Raw genomic sequence first — 22,850 nt, forward strand, 5'->3', positions numbered from 1 at the left:
AATACTGGCCACACCCATATATATTTCATACTGAATCCAAGATCTAGTAGTTCAAACAGCCATTATCTGTCACCCTGTCCTTGTGTAACAAGGGGAATATTTGGGAGAAGGCAGTTGGTAACTCCTGATTCTCACAGAAAACAACACCCATCAAAAGGTCTCACCACAGTACCTAGACTACTTGCTAAGTGTAGATACCCATATATTTGTGAGAGCCATAAAACTGTTTGTTGGGCTCAGCATGATAGCGTAGCAGTTAAAGTCCTCGCCTTGAACACACTGGGATCCCATATGGGCGCCGGTTCTAATCCCGGCAGCTCCACTTCCCATCCAGCTCCCTGCTTGTGGCCTGGGAAAGCAGTCGAGGACGGCCCAATGCAGTGGGACCCTGCACCCGCGTGGGAGACCCGGAAGAGGTTCCTGGTCCCCGGCTTCGGATTGGCGCGCATAAGCCCGTTGCGGCTCACTTGGGGAGTGAACCATCGGACAGAAGATCTTCCTCTCTGTCTCTCCTCCTCTCTGTATATCTGACTTTCCAATAAAAAAAATACATCTTTTTTTTAAAAGATGTATTCATTTTTTCACTACAGCCAGATATACAGAGAGGAGGAGAGACAGAGAGGAAGGTCTTCCGTCCGATGGTTCACTCCCCAAGAGACCACAATGGCTGGAGGTGAGCCAATGAGAAGCCAGGAACCTCCTCTAGGTCTCCCATGCGGGTGTAGGAACCCAAAGCTTTGGGCCGTCCTGGACTGCTTTCCCAGACCGCAAGCAGGGAGCTGGATGGGAAATGGAGCTGCCGGGATTAGAACCGGCAACCATATGGGATCCTGGGGCTTTCAAGGCGAGAACTTTAGCCGCTAGGCCAAGGCGCCGGGCCCAATAAATACATCTAAAAAAAAAAAAAAAAAATGTGTTGCAAAATGTCTTCTGGGACAGATAATAGAGCAACCTTCACAGCAATCCTGTTTGCACAGCTGACCCCATGCTCCCTTATCCCAGTCCTCCACACAAACATTTCACACTTTTCCTTTTATTCCCATATGTGCCAAATACTGTACTAAATCATTGCAGAAATAGGATATTTTATCTTTACGAAAAAAGAAAGATCCAGACACAAACATCACATCTCAGCTCTGTCACACATTAGAATCTACATAACAAGTTGTAAATGTGCATTACTATTACAGAGACGTCTGGCAAAGCTTACATCTGGAGCTATAGCAAGTTCTCCATCTGTTGGGTTTGCCTCTTTACTTAACGTTAATTTCTCAATTGTTCGCAAAAAAATGATTTCATGACTGTTGAGAAAATGGCAAATCATAGGCTCCAAGGGAACAAGGAATCTAAGGAAAAAGTCAGACTTCACAACACCGATAGCAGGTTCTGCTGTCCATTCACTGACAGCTCTCCTTTGTGAGGGAGTGGTGCTTCCTCAAAGTGCAGACCAATTCCATGTTTTATCCAATACATACATATGGCACACTATAATTGCCCTGCTATTTAAGGAACCTAAAATGACTTAGCCCTATGGATTTCACTGGCTCTGTTCACCATAAATAGAATCAGCTACATACAGTAAAATGTCAAAGTTCTAGATCCTCATGAGTCATTCACTGAAGTCATACATAAATGGAAGAAACATTCTTCAAAGGAGCGCTTTCAGATGACCTATGTGCAAAAATCACATTGGCAACTACGATGCCTGAAAAGAGCTTGCAACTATCTTCTGGTAGAGAACTCACAGAACAATCAGCACTTCGATCTGTTTCAATATGACAAAATGAAAAGTCTTGTATACTCCTGCATTCCTTGATCAAGGATGACAATTTCTTCTACTCCTACAGACATCAAGGCTTAAAATAGCATTGTTGTTCCATGCAGTCTACTTAGAGAGATACAATACACTTCAGGATGAGCCAAGGAGCTCTGAAAAGCATAAATTCTTATTCCTTACCTGATGTTAACCAAGGCGTGGGTGACCTTGCTAGCAGCTTCCTTCCACTGGCCTGCATTAGTAGAAAGCCTCAGAACTGCAAAGAAGAAAAGAGCATAGATCTGTTAAACTCCTGCTCTAAAACACAAACATGAGAAATGAAGACACATCTCAGAATAGCACTACTGCAATAACCAAACAAAGCCTGTGCCAATCTTCTGTTAAACACATCCTCAGCCTACAGAAAAATGTAAGGGCTGTTAGAATTCTCTTAACTACTTTTGCTGGTAACTTTTTCTCTACTTTCTTTTTCAGTTTCTATCAAAATTCATCACAACTTCTTGGCTTGTGTTTGCCCTGCCTGCTGCTAATATGCAGATATTCATTCAAAATCTCCATTGGGGTGGTGATGTGAGGTTAAGCTGGCTGCCACATCAACTGCTTCCCTGTTGGCCAGGGCTGATTTAGTAAACCCAGCTGTCTAAGTCAGGATCCGCTTCTGCTTCAAGTACATCTTTGTCAATTTACATGTGCAAACAACAACAACAACAAAAACATCAAGATAATCTCTCAAGGGGACTCAGCACAAGAGCCTAGTGGCTAGTCTTGCTTTGCATGCGCCAGGATCCCATAAGAGTGCTGGTTTGTGTCCCACCTGCCTCCATTTCCCACCCAGCTCCGTACTTGTGGCCTGGGAAAGCAGTAGAGGATAAATTAAAGCCTTTGGACCTTGCACCCACATGGGAGACCCAGAAGTTCCTGGTTCCTGGCTTCAGATTGGTTCAGCTCTGGCCATAGCGGGCACTTGGGGAGTGAATCAGTGAATGGAAGATTTTTCTCTGTCTCTCCATCTCTCTGTGAATCTGATTTTCCAATAAAAATAAATAAATCTTTAAAAAAAAATAATCTCTCCAGCTACAAAATGGTTATGTTTCAATCAAGGAGTAATTCATCTTTGCTCCTTCAACTTAACTGTGTGAACTGCAAAATGAATCAACAGGAAATATTCTTCCCTTATCTGACAAAATTCTACCTCTTTTCTAAACTCGCCCAAAGGAGATATGACTAAAACACAGAACTTAACACAACCCCTATTAACTACAATCTTCAGAGCTATACATTAAAGTACCTGTGCAATGTCAGAAAAGAGACAAACAGAACGAGTGCACCCTGAAAGACCAAGCACATGGGGCTGGTATTGTGGCATAGGAGTTCAATGGCCATCTGTGGTGCCTAAAACCTATATGGGCACTGATTCAAGTCCCAGCTGTTCTAGTTCTGATACAGCTCCCTGCTAATGTGCCTGGGAAAGCAGAAGATGGCCCAAGTGCTTGGTCCCCTATACCCATGTGGGAGACCCAGAAGAAGCTCCCAGTTCCTGGCTTCAAAAGTGCAATTTGGGGAGTGAAACAGAGGCTGAAAGATCTCTGTTTCTCCCTCTCTCTGTAACTCTATCTTTCAGGTATAACAGTAAATCCTTAAAAGCAAAAGGAAAAACAAAAGGAGAAAAGAGGGGCCCGGTGCCGTGGCCTAGCGGCTAAAGTCCTCGCCTTGAAAGCCCCAGGATCCCATATGGGCGCCGGTTCTAATCCCGGCAGCTCCACTTCCCATCCAGCTCCCTGCTTGTGGTCTGGGAAAGCAGTGGAGGACGGCCCAGAGCACTGGGACCCTGCACCCGCGTGGGAGACCCGGAAGAGGTTCCTGGTTCCCGGCTTCGGATCGGCGCGCACCGGCCCATTGCGGCTCACTTGGGGAGTGAAACATCGGACAGAAGATCTTCCTCTCTGTCTCTCCTCCTCTCTGTATATCCGGCTTTCCAATAATAATACAATCTTTAAAAAAAAAAAAAAAGGAGAAAAGAGCAAACACCATGCTGGGTATTCCAAATACGTGTTTTTAAAGAATGGTCAAGTAAAAAGAAGTGTGTGGACTCAGGCACTGAGCAAAGGTATATCAGTAATACTGAACATAGATGAGGAACCTGATTCACAGAAGATAAGCAATTGACTGAGGTCATTTACACGGCTCTAGGTGATGAAGATGGAATCTGAATCCAGAGGCAATGACCCCAGAGCTGTACTTCTCTCTACTTTAGTAGAGAAGTAAATAAAGTACATGGCCTCTGATACTAACTGCTAGGGCTCAAGTCCAGTTTCTGCCACCTACTAGAGAAAAACAGTAACATGTGCGTGAAGGGAAGGATTTTTGTGAGAATTAAATCGGTCAGTACACAGAAGGCTCTAAGATTAGTGGCTTCCACATGATAAGTGCTAGGTAGACTTTGGCTATTATTAATTTTAAGAAGCTGCCTCCCAAATGAACAAAGGAACATATCTGAGACTTTTTCCAGAAAAAGCCAAGTGGGGCCCAGCATGAGGATACATGAGTCATGTGCAAAGGAACTACACGTCTGAGTACCATGTGCCCCTGACCCAGGATCACTATGCACCAAGAACAGCTGCCATGGTAGCAGATCTGTCAGGGGAAGGTCCATGGTGATAACAGGGAAAAGGAAAACTTGGCAGGCTGCTCTGCCTCTGTGCCAGCAATTACTCATTTTTAAGAACAAAGGTAATTTTACAGCAAAGATGGGAACCTTAATAAAAGTATATTACAGAGAGTTATTTTTTTAAAAGATTTATTTTATTTTTATTGCAAAGTCAGATATATACAGAAAGAGGAGGAGAGACAGAGAAGATCTTCTGTCCGATCATTCACTCCCCAAGTGAGCGCAACGGCAGGTGCTTTGCCGATCCGAAGTCAGCAGCCAGGAACCTCCCCCAGGTCTCCCATGCGGGTGTAGGAACCCAAGGCTTTGGGCTGTCCTCGACTGCTTTCCCAGGCCACAAGCAGGGAGCTGGATGGGAAGTAGAGCTGCCGAGATTAGAACTGGCACCCATCTGGGATCCTGGTGCGTGCAAGGCGAGGACTTTAGCCGCTAAACTATCATGCTGGGCTCCAGAGGGTTACTTTTCTAAATCACAAGATTTAGTGCAGAGGAAGTTAGTACAGCACCAAGTTAGAGCTCTACAGTCTGAACTCGGGTTTCACCATGTGCATGCACAAATGTGTTCAGGCAATACACAAACCAGCTTCAGCAGGTCAAATGGGCCTTTTTCAACTCAACTGTCAAATTTATTGAGGTGGAACCAGGTCTGCGGGTGGACCTGACTGGATAGGTGGTAGCACCCACTAGTTTAAGTGTGGGTTAGATAGTGGGGTCAGTTGAACTAAGCTAGGTTGCAGCACCCATTGGTGTGTACGAAAGCTGAGCAGAATGCAGGACAGACCAGACATATCTGCTGTACATACCATCATGTGCAGGAACAAGGGCTGGGGGAGTTGCTGGGGATTGCCCCGACTGGGTTGCAGTCACCAATGGTGTACATGAAGGCCAACTGTGTGGTGGCAGGGTTGGGCTGGGCCACAGAATCCACTGGTTTGCGTAAGAGATGGAACTCAAGACAGAACTGACCCAGCAACTGCAACCACTAGTGTGTGTATAGGTTGATGGGGATGACAAACTGAGCCAGACCACATACTGCCAGCACACACAGATGTAAGATCTGGGGTCATCTCAGATAGGGTGTCTTTGGAGATCCTACCAACTGACCTGCTGGACTCAGAACTCCAACCACAGAGGGAACAGCAGGATCTGTGATCTGACCGTGGAGTGTGTGTGTCAAAACTGGGACTCCTTAGTTTCTGAAGATGGTGCAGTAGACAGCATGTCCAATGCACAGGGGAGATGAAACAGTCCATTTTTTTCCTGAAGAGGACATCTAATACCATAGCAGAGGAATGAGAGCAGAACAAATTGATCGACTATCCTAGTCAAGTATTGACAGCAAATATCTGAGTGAATGGAGACTCTAAGGTGGACCATGTCGACCAACCGAAATTTGGAAGGATTTCCTCTTCTTGGATGAACAAAATCAACAGCATTTCAACACTACTGAAACCTCTTCAGCAGTACTCTTAGAAAATGCTCCACATTAGGAACCGTGGGATGACACTGGGTGGCCATTCCCCATCCTCAGAAATTGATGCGGTTAGGATGCTGGGAGCAGTTTCTCCCCTTCTCTCCCCCCTTCCCCCCAGATACAGAAAAAAGAAAAAGAAAATTGGAAACAAATCGTCTTGTCCACTTTTCCCTATTCCTCAATCCTTCCACATCCTAATAGGAGGTCCACATGCAAATGTATCCTTTTCTCTTTTTTTTTTCTTTTAATTATTTATTATTTTTACTTCATTAATTACATTGTATTATGTGACACAGTTACATAGGTACTTGGGTTCTCCCCACCCCTCCCCAAAATGTATCCTTTTCAACTAAAAGAAAATTTTAAAAAATTCCCTACTAGGCACACTGGCTTTCCAGTACATCCCTCACTAGACCTTAAGTTCTCTGATGACAAGGGCTGAATATCAGGGAATTGAGCTGAATTTCCCCTTCTCAGGCTCCAAGAGAGGTCAACAGATTACTTTTTACTTTTAAAAATTTACTTATTTTTATTGGAAAAGCAGATTTACAGAGAGAAGGAGAGACAGGGAAAAAGATCTTCCATTGTGGTCGCAACAGCCAGAGCTGACTCCATCCAAAGCCAAGAGCCAGGAGCCTCCTCTGGGTCTCCTATGTGGGTGCAGGGTCCTAAGGCTTTGGGCTGTCTTCTACTGCTTTTCCAGGCCACAGACGGGGTGCTACATGGAAAGTGGGGCAGCTGGGATACAAACTGGCTCCCACATGGAATCCTGGTGTTTGCAGGTGGGGGATTAGCCAATGCAGTCATTGTGGTGGCTTCTCACATCCTGTGAGCCCTATGCCTTAGTGAACAGCACCCACATGAACTCATCACTGCATTTCCTTTGGAAGTGTCGTCAGATTTATATTCTTTCTGAACTACCAAATTTAAACACAAAATTATCCCAAAATTCCATAAATACTTCAAACTAGTCATTTATGTAGCAAATTATGGCATATAAAAATAACATACTATGCAATCACTAAAAAAGAGATATAAGGGCAAGCATTTGGCACAGCAGTTAATACATGTGGCGTAGCGGACGGAACCACCGCCTGTAATGCTAGCATCCCCAGATGGGCACCAGTTTGAGTCCTACTTGTTCCACCTCCACTCCCACTTTCTGGTAATAGTCTGGGAAAAGCAGAAGATGGCCTAAGTCATTGGGCCTCTATAGCTATGTTGCAGATCTAGACAGGAGTTCCAGGCACCAGCCCCAATCCTGCCCTAGGTCTGGTCACTGCAGCCATTTGGGAAATGAACCAACTGTTGTAGTCAGAGGGGAATGATCAACACACGGAACAACTCTCCTATCCCTTATCTCTCCCTTTCTCATTCTGCCTTTCAAATATAATTAATATTTTTAAAAAGATTCCACAATTTACTTCTATAATATAAATTGAAAAGTTTGCCTTTACTACTCTAAAAAAGGAGGTCTTTTTTCTTCCCAGGCAATTTTATACTATTTACTTCTACTCTTTGTCTTGGTACATATTCTAAATCCTCTCTACTTTTTGCACAATATAATAGTCTCAAGGAGGGCTGGGGTTTTCAGCCTTATCACAGAGTATAAAGCAAAGAATCTACAGTGACAAAAAGCACATCAGTTCTTGTACATGGACAGGACACTAGGGTGGGAGTGGGGCAATGAAGATGAGACATGGGTATGAGAGAAGGACGCCAAAGGGATACAAGCTAACTCTGTAAAGCTGATGAATGTACTCATTCCCTGGTTTGTTGTGATGGTTCTTAGATAAATATGATACATTGGTCTATATGTTAAAATGCATCAAACTTGTATATCTGAAATATGTACATTTTATTGTATCAATTATATCTGAGTAAATCTAGCATGTTGGAGTTTTTAAAATAAGATAGCCTTATTGAGCTGTTCTCTGTTTTCATTTAGTTCTTTTTTTTTACATACATATTTTTTTTTAAAGATTTATTTATTTTTATTGCAAAGTCAGATATACAGAGAGGAGGAGAGACAAAGAGGAAAATCCTCCATCCGATGAATCACTCTCCAAGTGAGCGCAACAGCTGGTGCTGTGCCGATCCGAAGCTGGGAACCAGGAACCTCCTCCAGGTCTCCCACGCAGGTGCAGGGTCCCAAACTCTTGGGCTGTCCTCGACTGCTTTCCCAGGCCACAAGCAGAGAGCTGGATGGGAAGTGGAGCTGCTGGGATCAGAACTGGCCCCCTTATGGGATCCCGGGGCGTTCAAGGCGAGGACTTTAGCCACTAGGCCACGTCGCCGAGCCCTACATACGTATTTTTACTAGAAAGGTTAATCCATAGAGAGGAGAGACAGAGAGAAAGATTTTCCATTGCTGGTTCACTCCCTAAATGGCTACGAAGGGCCTGGCAGTGTGGCCTAGCAGCTAAAGTCCTCGCCTTAAATGTGCTGGGATCCCATATGGGTGCCGGTTCTAATCCCGGCAGCTCCACTTCCCATCCAGCTCCCTGCTTGTGGCCTGGGAAAGTAGTCAAGGACAGCCTACAGACTTGGAAGAAGTTCCTGGCTCCTGGCTTCGGATTGGCAAAGCACCGGCCATTGCATTCACTTGGGGAGTGAATCACTGGACAGAAGATCTTCCTCTCTGTCTCTCCTCCTCTTTGTATATGTATATCAATAAAAAAAATAAATAAAATAAATCTTAAGAAAAAAGAAAAAAAACAAATGGCTGCAAAAGCTGGAACTGAGCTGATCTGAAGCCAGGAGCCAGGAGTTTCTTCCAGGTCTCCCACATGCGTGCAAGGATCCCAAGACTTTGGGCTGTTCTCTGTTGTTTTCTCAGGCCATAAACAAGGAGCTGAATGGGAGGTGGAGTGGCCAGGACATGAACCAGCACCCATATGAGATTCTGAAACTTTCAAGGTGAGGATTTAGCCAATTGAGCCATCACACTGGGCACTTCTGTTTACCTTTCAAATATCAGGTAGCTCACTTGGCCCTTTCCCCAAACTTGCAGACAAATACAAGGTCTTTCAAAAGTAAGATACACTCTCTATAGATGACTGCAAAGTACATTTCCAGTCAGCCAATCAATAAAATATTTGTAAGAATGCATACTTTCTGTTGTGATGCTAGTAATATATAGGTACACCAAGCCTCCTTAAAAACCCTGTACCTTCTCAAATCACACAGTGTTCCTGTGGGTTCAAGCTCTTCTACTTGCTGCAGTCGACTGCCAACTACTCTTGTACCCCCACCTCACTGGCACTCACTGAATGTTTGAGCCTCCCTGTTCTTTTTTACAAGTAACAAAGGGTTACTAATCAACTTTCCACTGAGATGAAATCTTTTGCCCCTAGGCAAAAGGCCCATCTATACCTTCCTTTTGCCCAAGAAGAGGACACTACTACATTTCTATGCCACATAAGTGCTTCACATAACTATAAGGGAATCTTTTCAGGCCTTTTCCTCTTATTTGCCAAAAAAAAAAAAAAAAAAAAAAAAAAAAAACCAGCCGATAGAGATAAGAGTAAAAAGAATTCTTACCCATGGAGTAGAGGTTGTCAAAGCTCTGATGCATGCGGATAATCTCATAATACAATTCATCATAGCTGCTGGGGGTTGGCAGGAATGTATCACCATACGTGATAAACATATTAAATAGGTTCACAATCTAAAAAAGACAAAAGCCCATATACAGGCAATGGATTATGAAGATCAGAAGTAAATTCTAATGGTAAAGTAGAGCCAGCTCTTGCTAGTTTCCAAAAGATTAATTTTGTTCAACTGTTACAAGTTTTGGAATTTTTAAAAATTGATTAAACAGAGCTACTAGTGAAATTCACGTGTACAAACTTACAATGAAACAAATTATATGGAAATTGTGATAATAATCAAACTTTATCACTTGCTAATTATTTTCTACCTTTTATATGTTATTTATACCCTGTAGATTATTTTATATATCTTAAATCCATGTAACAGGAATATGATATAATGATGTGCTGCTACACATCTCTTCCCAACTCTGCATGACCTTGCTGTTGTAACATAGGTTGCTTACAACTAGCTATGTTGGATAGAATTATACACAATTGAAACCAACTCCAATTTGAGATTTTCCTCCCACTGAATGCTGAACATCTACAAATACATGGAGTAACGACCTAATAAAATGGTCAGAGGCACAATGGTCTCTTTATACTCCAAAGAACCAGCTTGATAAATAAATAGTTATGGTATCTCTCAGAAACTGGTGCAGGCATGATGGAATCACTCACATTCTAGAAGCACTGCTATTTATCAACCTAGAGACTGCAGTAGTATAGTATGCACAGTCTCTCAGCTAAGACTAAGGCTCAGCATTCATACACAAAAATATGACCCATCCCTAGGCCTGCCACACCACACTCTTCTGCCAAAGACACTGGCAAGATTGGGGAGTACTAATCTAGAGATGCTGATCTGACAGAGAGAAAATACAGACTGGTTCCCTCTACATTTTGATTCCCAGACCACCAGCTGCTATTTTTAAACCAGTCAATTTCTATCTTAGTAAGAGGCTTCAGAAAAATAAAATATTTGTTTTCTTACTCACCATAAGGGCTAATGTAAAAATGTTGTGTTTGGCCAAAAGTACAGTCTCATTTGACATAAGGAACTTCAGCAAATTTATCAAGGCTTTGAGAGAGAGAGAGAGAGAGAAAGGAAGATGTCAACAAACTAGTTGAACTATAATATAATAAAGTGAAATAAAAGCAGACTGTCTCTACTGAAATCCACACAGTTAGCATGTGTTAAATCTCAGCTCCCAAGCCCTTTCTGAAAGCAAAGAGGGTATATGTAATCAAAGCTTATTTACCCATTAAAGATTTTTTTAAATTGACTTTCTACAACTTCTTAAATAGCATTTAAGTTCAGAAATGTGACTATAAAACTGACATCTTAGTGTTCTAAATTTACTACCACATGGTGATTTCCCCATGAAATCTGTTCAATTTGGAGGTGAAAATAAGTATTCCCTTTCATTGCAGGCTGCTACCATCTACTGTCACCAGTCTTTAACTAACATTGCAGCTACAAGGAACGTATACCAATCCCAATTGGTCTCCAGATGTGACAGCAATCCGATAAGCTACAGCTCGGCTTCCCCTCGAGGTAGGAAGGGATCTTACAAGCCCATTACTGGTGCAGTTATTCAGACAAAAGAGCAACCTGCTGTCTTCTCTTGAAAGCGACAACATCTACCAAAAAGGTTTCCTCTCTGCCCAGCACTCCTCAGTGAGGAATGGCTAAAACCCAAGCAAGCTCAGCAGAAGAGCTGACTGCCCAGACACTAGATTAACAGCGGAGCTTAACAGATATTTTGGAAATACGAAGATTAGAAAAAAAAAATTTCCAGCTCCCTTGCACTCACTCATCTAGGGTATATCCAAACCCTGCTTCGAAGTTCTCCCTGAATAATACCCTGGACCTAGCTCCCCTGGTGGAAGCGAAGTCATAAGTAAAGGGTTCAACAACTGTTAACAACTTGTAATTCTCCTATGTTCTCCTCTTCAAAGCTCCCCCAGATTGGCTGACCTCTCTTTTTCAATACTGAATCTGCTTTCTTTGCCAGGCCTGCTGTCTGAGCGTTCTATGAAGTTTTCTACCCTTGGAGATGAGACGTGAGCTTTGATCTGGAACAGTGGGCAAAGTTAAGTTGGAGTGAGACTCTCCAGACCCTTTCTGCCTGCCACAAACACCATCACTTTCACTGCTCTGAAAGCACAGCAACAGTACAGAAACAGTAGGCCGGGTAAGGATAATAGTTTCACCTAAAATCTATATCTAAAGCCTGATTCCTCTCTTCAAACAGCAAAAAGGTATTGCTAGAGATAAAGTGAGCAGGGGACAGGATTCTCATTCAGAAACTCTCTAGTCCTTTCCCAGCCTGAAGTTCTCTGGAACTTCATAATGGAAAACAAATAATAAGTAGCTGACCTTTTTAGATGGTGTCTGTTAATAACTGATCTGTTGTTATAAATAGACCAAAAAAATCATTTTAAAGCTTCATGGAAGCTCATTTTAGATCATACAGTCTGCTTAGTTCCTACAAAGAATATGCAGGGAATGAAAGGAGCTAGCTAGTCCAAGCTTCCCCTTCCAGTGAAAAGCGCTTTGCTGAGTTATTAGCAGCTGCCCATTTCATGGCCTAAGCCAAGAAGACAGACAAGCCCTGTTAATGGATAAGCCATTGGCAACCAGACTCTGAACTTGCAGGAGACAAGAGAGAGGGATGAGAAGCACGTGTGGCACTCTGCAAAGTGCAATGGTTGAATAAAGACAAAGCAGATTTTGCATACATCCAATCAGCAGGGACTTTTGTCCCCAGCACACATAGTACAAAGATGCAGCCTCAGCAGTGGCTACGTGGTAATTAAGAGGCAGCAAATCTAGAAGAAAGGAAGTGGGAGCAATGATTTATGGATTCTCCACTGGAATACAGCAACTCTTGATCTCTGGGAATCAATCAGGGGTCACAAGTGATAAATGGGAAGCAGGAAAAAAGCAATTTTGGTACAGGCCTAGAGACAACCTGTGACCCGAGCATCAGGGACTTCGACAGAGCCCAACGGTCCAAGCAGAGTCCAGCGAGCCAAGTTCCTCTCAGAGAGCACTGCAGGGGCCTCCCGGACCCCTGCTGAGTCAGCTCTTCCTCCCAACCAAAGCACCAGGGTTTTCTCACCTAAAAGTAGTTATTTCTGGAGGAATTTTAGCAGGCAGCTAAAATGAACAAAGCAACTTTAAACCTGGCTCCTACAGACTGATATCAAAGATCATAAGCCATCTCCAAAAGAAAATGCCAGCCCCCTAATTCATGCAATTGTCCTTTTTTAAAAATTCTTTGATACAGTTTAGTAGGCATTGGAGTCTCCCTTTCCCCTCCTCTCCCTTCTGTTCTCCCCTCCAGTCTCATAATGGACATCTTTTGTAAATGTTCCCAAGTCCATCATGCTGCCACTGGAGTGTCTCCCAACCATGTAGGAGACTGTCAGTCATTTCATTGTGAGTTCACTCTTGTATCCCAGGGTCCTAATGAAGGTACAATGAGGACTAGGTCTTCATTATTTATGGGCAGTACCAATAACAACGATAAAAGGGACACTGACCATCTCAGATAATTATAAACAATCAATCTCTTATGGTTGCTTGATTAAGGAATTACATCAAAAGGTCTTCTTACACAAGGTACAGGTTAAGTATGAAGTGACATAAGGTAGGATTCACATGTAATGTGCCTAGATTTGACATCATATTACCTTATATTAGAGCAAATATATGATATCTGACCTTTTTGGATTGGCTCATTTCCCTTAGCACAATGGTCTCTAGTTTGGCCCATTTGGGCACAAAGTATTGTATTTCTGTGTTTTTGTTTGTTTTGTTTTGTTTTGTTTTGTTTTAATAGCTGAGTAGTATTCCATAGTGTGGATGAACCACAGTTTTTTTTTATCCAGCCTTCTGTTAGTGGGCATTTAGGTTTTTTCCTTGTTCTTGTGATTGTTGATTGTGCTGCAATGAACACTGGGGTGCATACTGCTTTTTCGTATAACAAATCTTTTGGATATATTCTTAGGAGTGGTATTCCTGGGTCATATGGTAGGTGGATTTTTAATTGCCTCAGTGTTCTCCATGCTGACTTCCATAGTTGTTGCACCAGTAGTGGAGTAGGGTTCATTTTTCTCCACAACCTTGGCAGCAGGTGGTGTTGGTAGTTTTCTGCAAGTGGGCAATTCTTTTTTTTATTTTTTATTTTTGACAATTTTTACATAGTTAGGGTAAAAAGGTTCAAGGGCTATAGGAAGGTGGGTAAGACTGTTATTTCCATATTGTTTCCTTCATGTTTAAAGGGGAATATTAAGGGAGAAGCCCCACCCAGTTTCCCACCCACCCCAGGTCCCAGATGTAGGGCATGCTCCGCGGTTCTTACTCAAGTGGTTTTGATAGTTCACCAGTTATGAATCGCTGCCAATCTTGCCGCAAGTGGGCAATTCTTTCTGCCACTAAGTGGAACCTAAGTGTTGTTTTCATTTGAATTTCCCTTATTGGCAGAGAGCTTGAGCATTTTTTCATGTGTCTGTCAGCCATCTGAATTTGTTCCTTTGTAAAGTGTCTGCCGATTTCCCGTGCCCATTTCTTGACTGGTTTGTTTGCTTTGACATTATTGCTGTTCTGGAGTTCTTTATATATTTTGGAAATTAGCCCTTTGTCTTCTGTGTAGTGTGCACAGATCTTCTCCCATTCTGTTGGTTGCCTTTTTACTTTATTGACTGTTTCCTTTGCTGTGCAGAAACTTCTTAGCTTAATGTAGTCCCATTTATTTATTTTGTTCTTGACTTCCTTTGCTTTTAATGATTTTTCTAGGAAGTCAGTGCCTATATCTTTATCTTGCAGAGTATTTCCAACTTTTTCTTTCAAAAGTTTGATGGTTTCTGGGTGTAGGTTTAGATCTTTTATCCATTTAGATTTGATATTTTTGTATGATGAAAGGTGTGGGTCTTGCTTCTTATTTCTACAGGCTATTAGTCAGTTGTCCCGACAGCATCTATTGAAGACACCTTCCTTTTTTCCCAGATTGTTTTTTGTTTTCTTGTCAAAGATTAGACAGTTGTGCATGTGTGGGTTCCCTTCTAGACTTTCTGTTCTACTTCACTGGTCTACCTCTCTGTTTCTGTACCAGCACCAGGCTGTTTTGATAACTACCACCCTATAATATGTTCAAAGACCTGGGATTGTGATCCCTCCCCACTAGGTTCTTATTCTTCAGGATAGTTCTGGCTATTCGTGGTTTTTTGTGTTTTCAGATAAACCTTTGTATTATTTTTTCCAGATCTGTGAAGCATGTTCTTGGCATTTTGATTGAAATCGCGTTAAATGTATATATTACTTTTGGTAGTATGGATATTTTGATGATGTTGACTCTGTCCATCCAGGAACATGGTATGTTTCTTCACTTTTTGAAGTTTTCTTCTATTTTTTGTCTTAATATTTTGTAGTTTTCTTCATAGAGGTCTTCCACATCCTTTGTTAGGTTTATTCCCAGGTATTTCATTTTGCTCTGTTATTTTGAAGGGTACCATGTTGGCTCTTCTTCAGCCTTGGGATTGTTTGCGTACAATATAGCTGTTGATTTAATTTACCTTGTACCCTGCCACTTCATGCAATTGTCCTTTTATCCTTCCTCACCTCCCTTGCTTTGCACTCCCTACATCACCTACTCAGCATCTTATACACCACCACACACATATTCTCAGATGTCCCCTGACTAGATATGATAGTATAGGAAGCTTGGACATAGCTGACAATAATTTTGTTTAGATTTATTCATTTTCACTGGAAAGGCAGATCCACAGAGAAGAACAAAGATCTTCCATCTGCTGGCTCACACCACAAATAGCCACAAAAGCCAGAGCTGAGCCAATACAAAGCTTGGAGCTTCCCACAGGCCTCCCATGTTTACAAGGTACCAAGGACTTATGCCAACCTCCATTGCTTTTCCAGGTCATAAGCAGGGAGCTGCATGGAAGTGGAGCAGCTGGGACATGAACTGGCTCCTGCATAGCATGCTGGTACTTAGAAGTGGAGGATTAGCCATTTGAGCTATTGTGCCAGCTCCTCGATTTTCTTTTCTTTTTTTAAAAAGCTAGAAGAAGCCTCAGAGGTCATTTAATACAATTTCCTCATTTTGCGACAAGAAAACTCCATGCTTACTTCATTCCCCAATCCTATCCTTGCCAAATTAGTGACAAAAGTTGGAACTAGAACATGATCTCCTGTTTAGTGTTCTTTGTACCATTTCACAAAGAATAAGATTAAACAAAGAAAGGTGCCAGACCGAGCTGAATGTTACAGGGAGAGGCAGCTTACTATAAATGGCGTGCTCAAGCTTGCCGGCTACACTGTTAAGCCGCTTCTTTGAGCTCTGCCTTATCCATTTCTCCACCTACTGGCTGCTCCAGGTTTTTCTCTTGCAGCATTTGGTTTCCTCTCCCTCTTGGTCCTAGGTTGCTTCTTAAAAGTACAGGGGTTTAATACTTCAATATTACTTTCCTACTACTTGCTCTTAAAGTGAAAAGATTTCCAGTAGCTTAGCTCAGCTCAACACAGGCCAGCAGAACCTCTCATTCAGCTGCTGCTACTGTAGCTAGCAGTTTTCTGTTTCTCATTCTACATCTCACAACTCATAGCTTCCCCCCTCCTTTCTTTGTCTCTACTTATTCTCTAATATCCTAATTTAAAAAGAGAAAATGAAAAAAGGAAGCACATCACTGTCCACTAAAACTGTTGCAAATTTCTTAAGGTTGTCCCCTCCACAATTATGTCCTGCTGTTATGGGGTGTAGCCAGTGATAGCTAGCACCCATTGCCAGTGGGCAAATGAAATTTGGCTGTGTCCCCTACCCTCTGTCCTGAAGGTGGGTCCTAACAGCACTGGAATGATAATTCTGTCCTCAACCACTCCCCCCTTGTCCTAATCTAGCCAGGATATTGGATGCAGATAAGTCCAATTAGTCTAGGTGTTTTTAGCTACAAGCCCAGTTTCTGTTCCTGCCCATCCCAACCAGCAGGAATCAACTCCTTAGCCCACAACACTTAGGTATTTGCTCCTGCCAACCTGTGACTCACCTATCAACTAAGAGGGGACAGTATTGCATTGTTGTGTAACCACTCCTCTCACAAGCCCCTCTCAAAGGCCCATGAAGCTGGGGCTCTTGCTCTCTTTCTGGCCAGGTGCTTCTGTGACTCTGGCTGACCAAGGACAGGTAATCCCCTGAGCATGATCCCTGTGTACTGCTTAGATTGGAAAATGGATATAGTAATGTTGTTTCTGGTTTGTGTACTATCAGGAATTCCAGGAGAGGTGGGGCCTAGCAGTAGTGGAATGTGGGCAGAGAAGCTTTGTAAGTGTGTCCAGGTCATTCGTTGCATTTCTCTTAGGATAACTTATATTGTTGGGGAAGCTGGGACATAGGTCTTCAGCATAATGGATAGACTTAAGGATCCCAAACTCCTTTTGGGATTATGTTTGGTTGGATTATGATTGGTTGGATTGCTGTGTGAACTCTGATTTGCTATTTTTAGTGTGCTCTATTATCACCAAGCTTGGTTAATAAAGACTCCTTTTTAAACCTTAAACATGTCTGGTATGATCTCACTTTCACCCCACAACACTGCATGGAACATGACTCGATATGGATTTTAAAGGGTGCCAGGATTCCCTTTGTTTACTGGACCCTGTAACTGAATCAAAAGGACATGGGCATTACAATTAATACCAAGCTTACCAGCAAGTTACTGCGGGTTAGAGCTTGCACAGGGTTTAGACAGCAGCCCAAAGAAAAGGACACTCTGTCAAGGGCAGTTTCAAGGACAGCAGAGAAGGGTATACTCAGGATGTCATTACCAACAAACAAGAGACATTAAGCTCATGCTGGCCACCTCCTGCTTCACCCATGCCTGCATTTTTAGAAAACTGCTCGATTCACTTGTCCATGTGATGTCATCTGGGCTCATGACCAGCCAAATTGTCCCAAGGACAGTCACACAAGTAGCAGTAAATAGAGGAAAGAGTTAAGATAACTCTAAAAGATAAGAAGCTGATAGAATAAACACAGTATTGTTAATCAGTCATATGTCTGTAAGAGTTTGCTATCAGGTACAGTACATGTCATTGTTAGACCCAAGGGTCAGGGCTCTTTAACTTAGCCCTTTAGTTTACTATGTTTCTCACTGGCAAACAAAAGACGTTAAAAGCAGGGGACAAAGAGCTTACACCAAAAGGCCTCTCCCTCAAGGAAAGCCTGACTTCAGGACTAAATACGTTTCCGAACTCCATATCCTGTCAACACTTTCACTCAAGTGCTGAGCAAGGGCTATGCATCCCCTGGGGAGAACGGCACAGCTCATTGAAGAAAGTGTCTTCTGGGGTAAGAAGTTTGGTGAGGAAGATTTTCCAAGCCTAGGGCACAATTCTTCTGAGTGCCATGTTCCATAGCCCAGGAATGAACCACTCCAAAGCACCAATGCCAGAGAGATACATAATAAACAAATGCATCATTTCCTGCCAGAGTGACAGCTACAGAGTGACAGTTAAACAATGAGCTAGAAGTTTGCACAAAGCATCTCAAACCTTCCTCTCTGATGTCTTTACCAATACCTTAAGAAGAAATGCTAACTATAGAAATCACCTCCTGTGGGGCTAGCACAGTGGTATAGCAAACTAAACTTCCACTTGCAAGCACCAGTTTTTTATATGGGCACTGATTTGTGTCCTGGATCTTCCACTTCTAATCCAGCTCCTTGTTTATCACCTAGTATAAGGCCCAGCCAGGGTGGGTGACGGGAGGCCTAGGAGGAGGCTGAGAAGGGTGGCTGATAAGACTACACCACAAGGCAGCTTCCTTCTTGGCCAGCAGTGAGGTACGGATTCACCAAGGTTGAAGGGAGTCTATAACACTCTAGAAGGCACATTCCTTTGTCCCCCAACCCCCACCTCTATAGCCCCTGATAAAAACAACCCCTCATATCCCCTGGGCATGAATTCCCTGGCCCACTGTCTATACCACACCAGCGAACCTCGCCCAGGAGTGCTCCCAATAAAGCTTATTTTAAGCTGAAATCTACTTTGTGTGAATTTCTGGTTCTGAACACATACTCGAGCTTTATACCTAAGAAAGCAATGGAGGACGTCCCAAGTCCTTGAGCCCCTGAACCTACATGGAAGACCTGGAGGAAGTTCCTGGTACCTGTCTTCAAATTGACTCGGCTCCAGCTGTTGCAGTCTTTTGTGGAGTGAACCAGCTGATTTTATGGAGAGGAGAGACAGAAAGATCTTTCATTCGCTGGTTCACTCCCCAGATAGCTGCATCAGCCAGAGTAGAGCTAATCTGAAGCTAGGAGATTCTTGTGGATCTCCCACATGGGTTCAAGGCTTTAGGCCGTCCTCCACTGTGTTCCCAGGCGACAAGTAGGGAGCTGGAAGGGAAGCGGAGTAGCTGGGACATGAACCAGCATGCATATGGGATCCCAACACTTGTAGGGACAATATTAGCCAATTAACCCATCACACCAGACCCAAAATAAATACATCTTTCAAAGAAAAAGGCAGCAAATTGTGTTGTCATGTGGCAGTACAATGAATAATGGATAAGGGAATTTCTCCAGGACTGAAACTTGTCTCCCATGTCAAGGCAAACCAGGTGCAGAGAGGAACAAGCTAGCCACAGGAAGACACAATTAAGTGGTAGTTCAGACTCCTGCCTTGGAGATGCAGAGGGGAGGCTTAATTACAAAACCAAGTGAATGACATTTAAATAAGATTAAAAACAGGAAGGAGACAGAGAGCCTCCAGCAGAGCAAAAATAAACGTCTCTAAAGAATCAGGTCAGAGAGAGCTATTCGAGCAGCTTTCACAAGCTAAGAAGTGAAAGAGAAAGCAAAAACAAGATTTAGTCAGGCCTTATTCTGTGGCCTGGCAAGAAGCTAGGATAACGTGCCACAGAACCCAATTCAAAACCTGCTCATTAGAGGAAATGAGTAATTTCACAGTGACTGATACATGAGAAATATTAGCATCTCCATCACTTAAGAGAGAAGTCAAAAAACTCAAAGGACAGGCTGGAAATAGCACCAGTGTAAGAAACCAATGCTACTTGTAACCCCAGGGGCACCATAAACTCCAGCCATCCAGCATCTCTGAACAAAATCATCAATTACCGAGGGACACTGCCAGCAATCAGCAGGCTCACTGTCGATCAGCAGAGCAGTGAAGGATTTAGAGGCCAACAACTGCCAATAGAATAATTTAAAATACACTAGGTGGCTTCTCAGAATATAGGAATCTGTCCGGCTGCAAACCTAACCATCTCATGGACATAGGCCAATGAATCAAACATAATGAAATGGCTTTGGTTGTGTGCTCTGAGCCTTCTCTCATGTAAACAGAGTACATACAACAATGTTAATAGCCTGCACAGCCTTTCACACCCACTCTAAATGATCCAGAAAACATAACTCCTTTCTTTAGATGTTAGAAGAAAGTCAGGTTTGGGGCCAGGTGTGGTAGCCTAGCGGCTACAGTCTTCACCTTGCATACACCAGGATCCCATATGGGCGCCAGTTCTACTCCTGGCGGCCCCGCTTCCCATCCAGCTCCCTGCTTGTGGTCTGGGAAGGCAGTCAAAGATGACCAAAAGCCTTGGAACCCTGCACCCACTTGGGAGTCCTGGAGGAAGCTCCAGGCTCCTGGCTTCAGATCGGCATAGCAGCAGCCGTAGCGGTTACTTGGGGAGTGAATCATTAGACAGAAGATTTTCCTCTCTGTCTCTCTTCTTTTTTGCATATCTGACTTTCCAAAAATAAATAAATAAACAAATAATAAGTATAAAAAAGAAAGTCAGGTTCAGTCCTTCCTATTTTCCTTACTCATTTAGAGGGAAACTAAGTTTCTCAACTACTTCATGTTCTCATTTATTTAGGGACAATGCAATCCTCACACTCACCATCCATCCTCTATCATGAAAATGAGCTCTAAAGAAAAAAAAAAAAGATTTGAAAGTGAGAGTTATGGAAAGAAAGATACAGAGAGATCTCCCACTCCCAGATTTTATTAAACAACCAAGACTGAAGCAGGCCAAAACTGGGAGCTCCATCCAGATGCCCTACATAAGTGATAGTAGCCGAGACTTAGGTCATATTCTGCTGCCCAGGCTTCAACAGGGACAGGGATGGGAAGTAGAACAGCTGGGATATGAACCGGCGCTCATATGGGATGCTAGTTAGTGTCACAAGCAGTTCCACCTGCTACAATGCCGGCCCTAACAATGGGCTGCTGATGAAAGTTTCCAGATCTTAGATTTGAGAAACGTAGGATCCTGTGCAGTTGCCCTTCAGCATGCTTTAGCAAAGACAATGCAGGCTCCATGCTACCTAGTTTATTCCACTTCCCACCAACACTGCCAAACAGGATTAAATCAGTCTTCAAGCTATCTAGCAACTAATCAGACTTCATCTTACAGGAGCTAACTAGTAAACCAAGCATCATACTATCTGCCAAAACGAGAGACCAATAGAGCTGTCCATTCACTCAGGATCCATGGCCCTTTAGAAACGCCACTGGCAGAGTAGCAAAAGCCCAGCTACTCTTTCCCCAGTCCCTCTGACTTGCAGAAAAGCTGATGGCCTCCCAAAATTGATACGTCTCTGGAGAGGAAGTGACTTTACATGCAGAGAAAAGAACAACAAAGACGGATTTCTCACTCATTTAGGGGCTTCTACATGGGAATCATTTTCTCCCTCTAGCAGGCTGATCATGTTACAGAATCTTAGCTTTTGTTTCTGCCAAATTTCTGAGGAGAATGAGCAAAAGATCCAAAACAGTGTAAATTTTGGAATTAACCAAATGTAGTGATTTGAAAGGGGAAAAAAAAAGGCTTCTTGGTATTCTTTTTCAGCACTCAAGCACCCTCAAGCACTGCTGCATAGACTCCCTAACTAAATTATAGGACCAGAGACCTTCCAATGCCCTTTCACTAGAACATTTTAACTTAGAGAGGAACTGACTGTTCACACAAGGAAAAACACACACACACACACAAAAAGCACAGGCTATCTTTTAGCACCTGGAAGCTGGAACCATCTTAATTAGGGACCTCAAGTTGAGACTACATTTTGTGACATTTTCCTAAATCAGACAAAACTCATGGGAATGAGTAAGAATAACTCAAAAACTAATTTTAAAAACAAGAGGGCCATAGCAGTTGCCAAAACTCCTCTTCCTATCTACTCTAGCTTCACACTGCCATGCACTTTCCTACCTTATACCTTCTTTAAAACTAAAAGCAGCAATACTGTAGTTATATAAAATGCTAGTTGCTACCAGTGGAAGCTAAGGGAGAGGTACATGAAGGTCTACAAACTATTTTTGTAACTTCCTGTAAGTTTATAATCACATCAAAATTGAAAGTTTAATGAAGAAACTAAAAGGAGATAAAAGTTCACCTACATCTCTGATTTATCAGAGTGCCTGGGTTTGGGCCCTGGTTTCTAATTCTGACTCCAACTTCCTATTGATGTGCAACCTGGAAGGCAGAGGGTGATGGGATGGGATCCCTGCCTCCCAGGTTGGGCATCTAGACTGAGTTCTTGTCTCCAAGGCATACTGGGAGTCAATCAGCAATAGAAATAAAAACTTCAAAAGACAGTTTTCAAAGTCAGGAGGGGCTGCCAAAATGCCACCACTATACTTACACAAGAACTACCATATAATCCATGGCTCAAAGCCAGTCGTTGTCTCAAAAAAATTTCAGTCCTACGTTGATGACACCTACAATATAATAAACTTTCCCCACCCCCAGAATTTCTCAATTCTCAACCTGAAGGTATACCCAACCATGAAGTTGTAGGCTTCTGCCAGCTAGGAGATCCAGCTAGATCCAGAAAGTTGGAACACTCTGGAGATCTCCCCCTTTCTCCTGTAGGTATCTAAAAGGTCAGGCCATGTACGATTTCTCTCTTTCACAAAGCCGTGAATGCTTTGGAAGCTATTTAGCACAGTGAGGCTGAACAGATTGTTTTGGGGGCTTTGGGAGCCTCTCTTCCTGCAGGGAGGCACATGTTGTTGCCTGGTGATCCACAGCCGAGCACAGAAATCAGGAACTCCAAGTTCCAATCAGGACTCTGTTTAGGTCTGTCTGGCTCCATGATCCTTAGCAAGCCACTTAACCCTTCCTTCTCTACCTCCATTCCCTTCAACAAAAAAAGAGGATAAAAATAATGATGCCACCTGGCATGTGGAAGAATGAAAGGTGAAGCAGGACTGTGATCCACAATGTTGCACATAAAATGCCAATCTAAATGACTTTACTCCAACCCATGTTCTCAGACTGTGGGAAG

The 22,850-nt window shown here is 43.0% G+C and overlaps 1 protein-coding gene across 2 annotated transcripts in view; it reads right to left on the reverse strand.

Moving 5' to 3' along the window:
• ARMH3 (armadillo like helical domain containing 3) overlaps nt 1-22,850 on the reverse strand; it is a 184,813-nt gene that overhangs the window by 79,044 nt on the left and 82,919 nt on the right. For both annotated transcript variants that reach the window (XM_058671845.1, XM_058671846.1), the window contains exons 22-24: nt 10,514-10,596; nt 9,463-9,589; nt 1,958-2,033 (exon numbers count right to left, since the gene is read on the reverse strand). In XM_058671845.1, coding sequence (XP_058527828.1) covers nt 1,958-2,033; nt 9,463-9,589; nt 10,514-10,596 — 286 coding nt within the window. The remainder of the gene's footprint in view (nt 1-1,957; nt 2,034-9,462; nt 9,590-10,513; nt 10,597-22,850) is intronic.

Source organism: Ochotona princeps, chromosome 13, assembly GCF_030435755.1.
Source record: "Ochotona princeps isolate mOchPri1 chromosome 13, mOchPri1.hap1, whole genome shotgun sequence".
In the NCBI taxonomy this organism is placed as follows: domain Eukaryota; kingdom Metazoa; phylum Chordata; class Mammalia; order Lagomorpha; family Ochotonidae; genus Ochotona; species Ochotona princeps.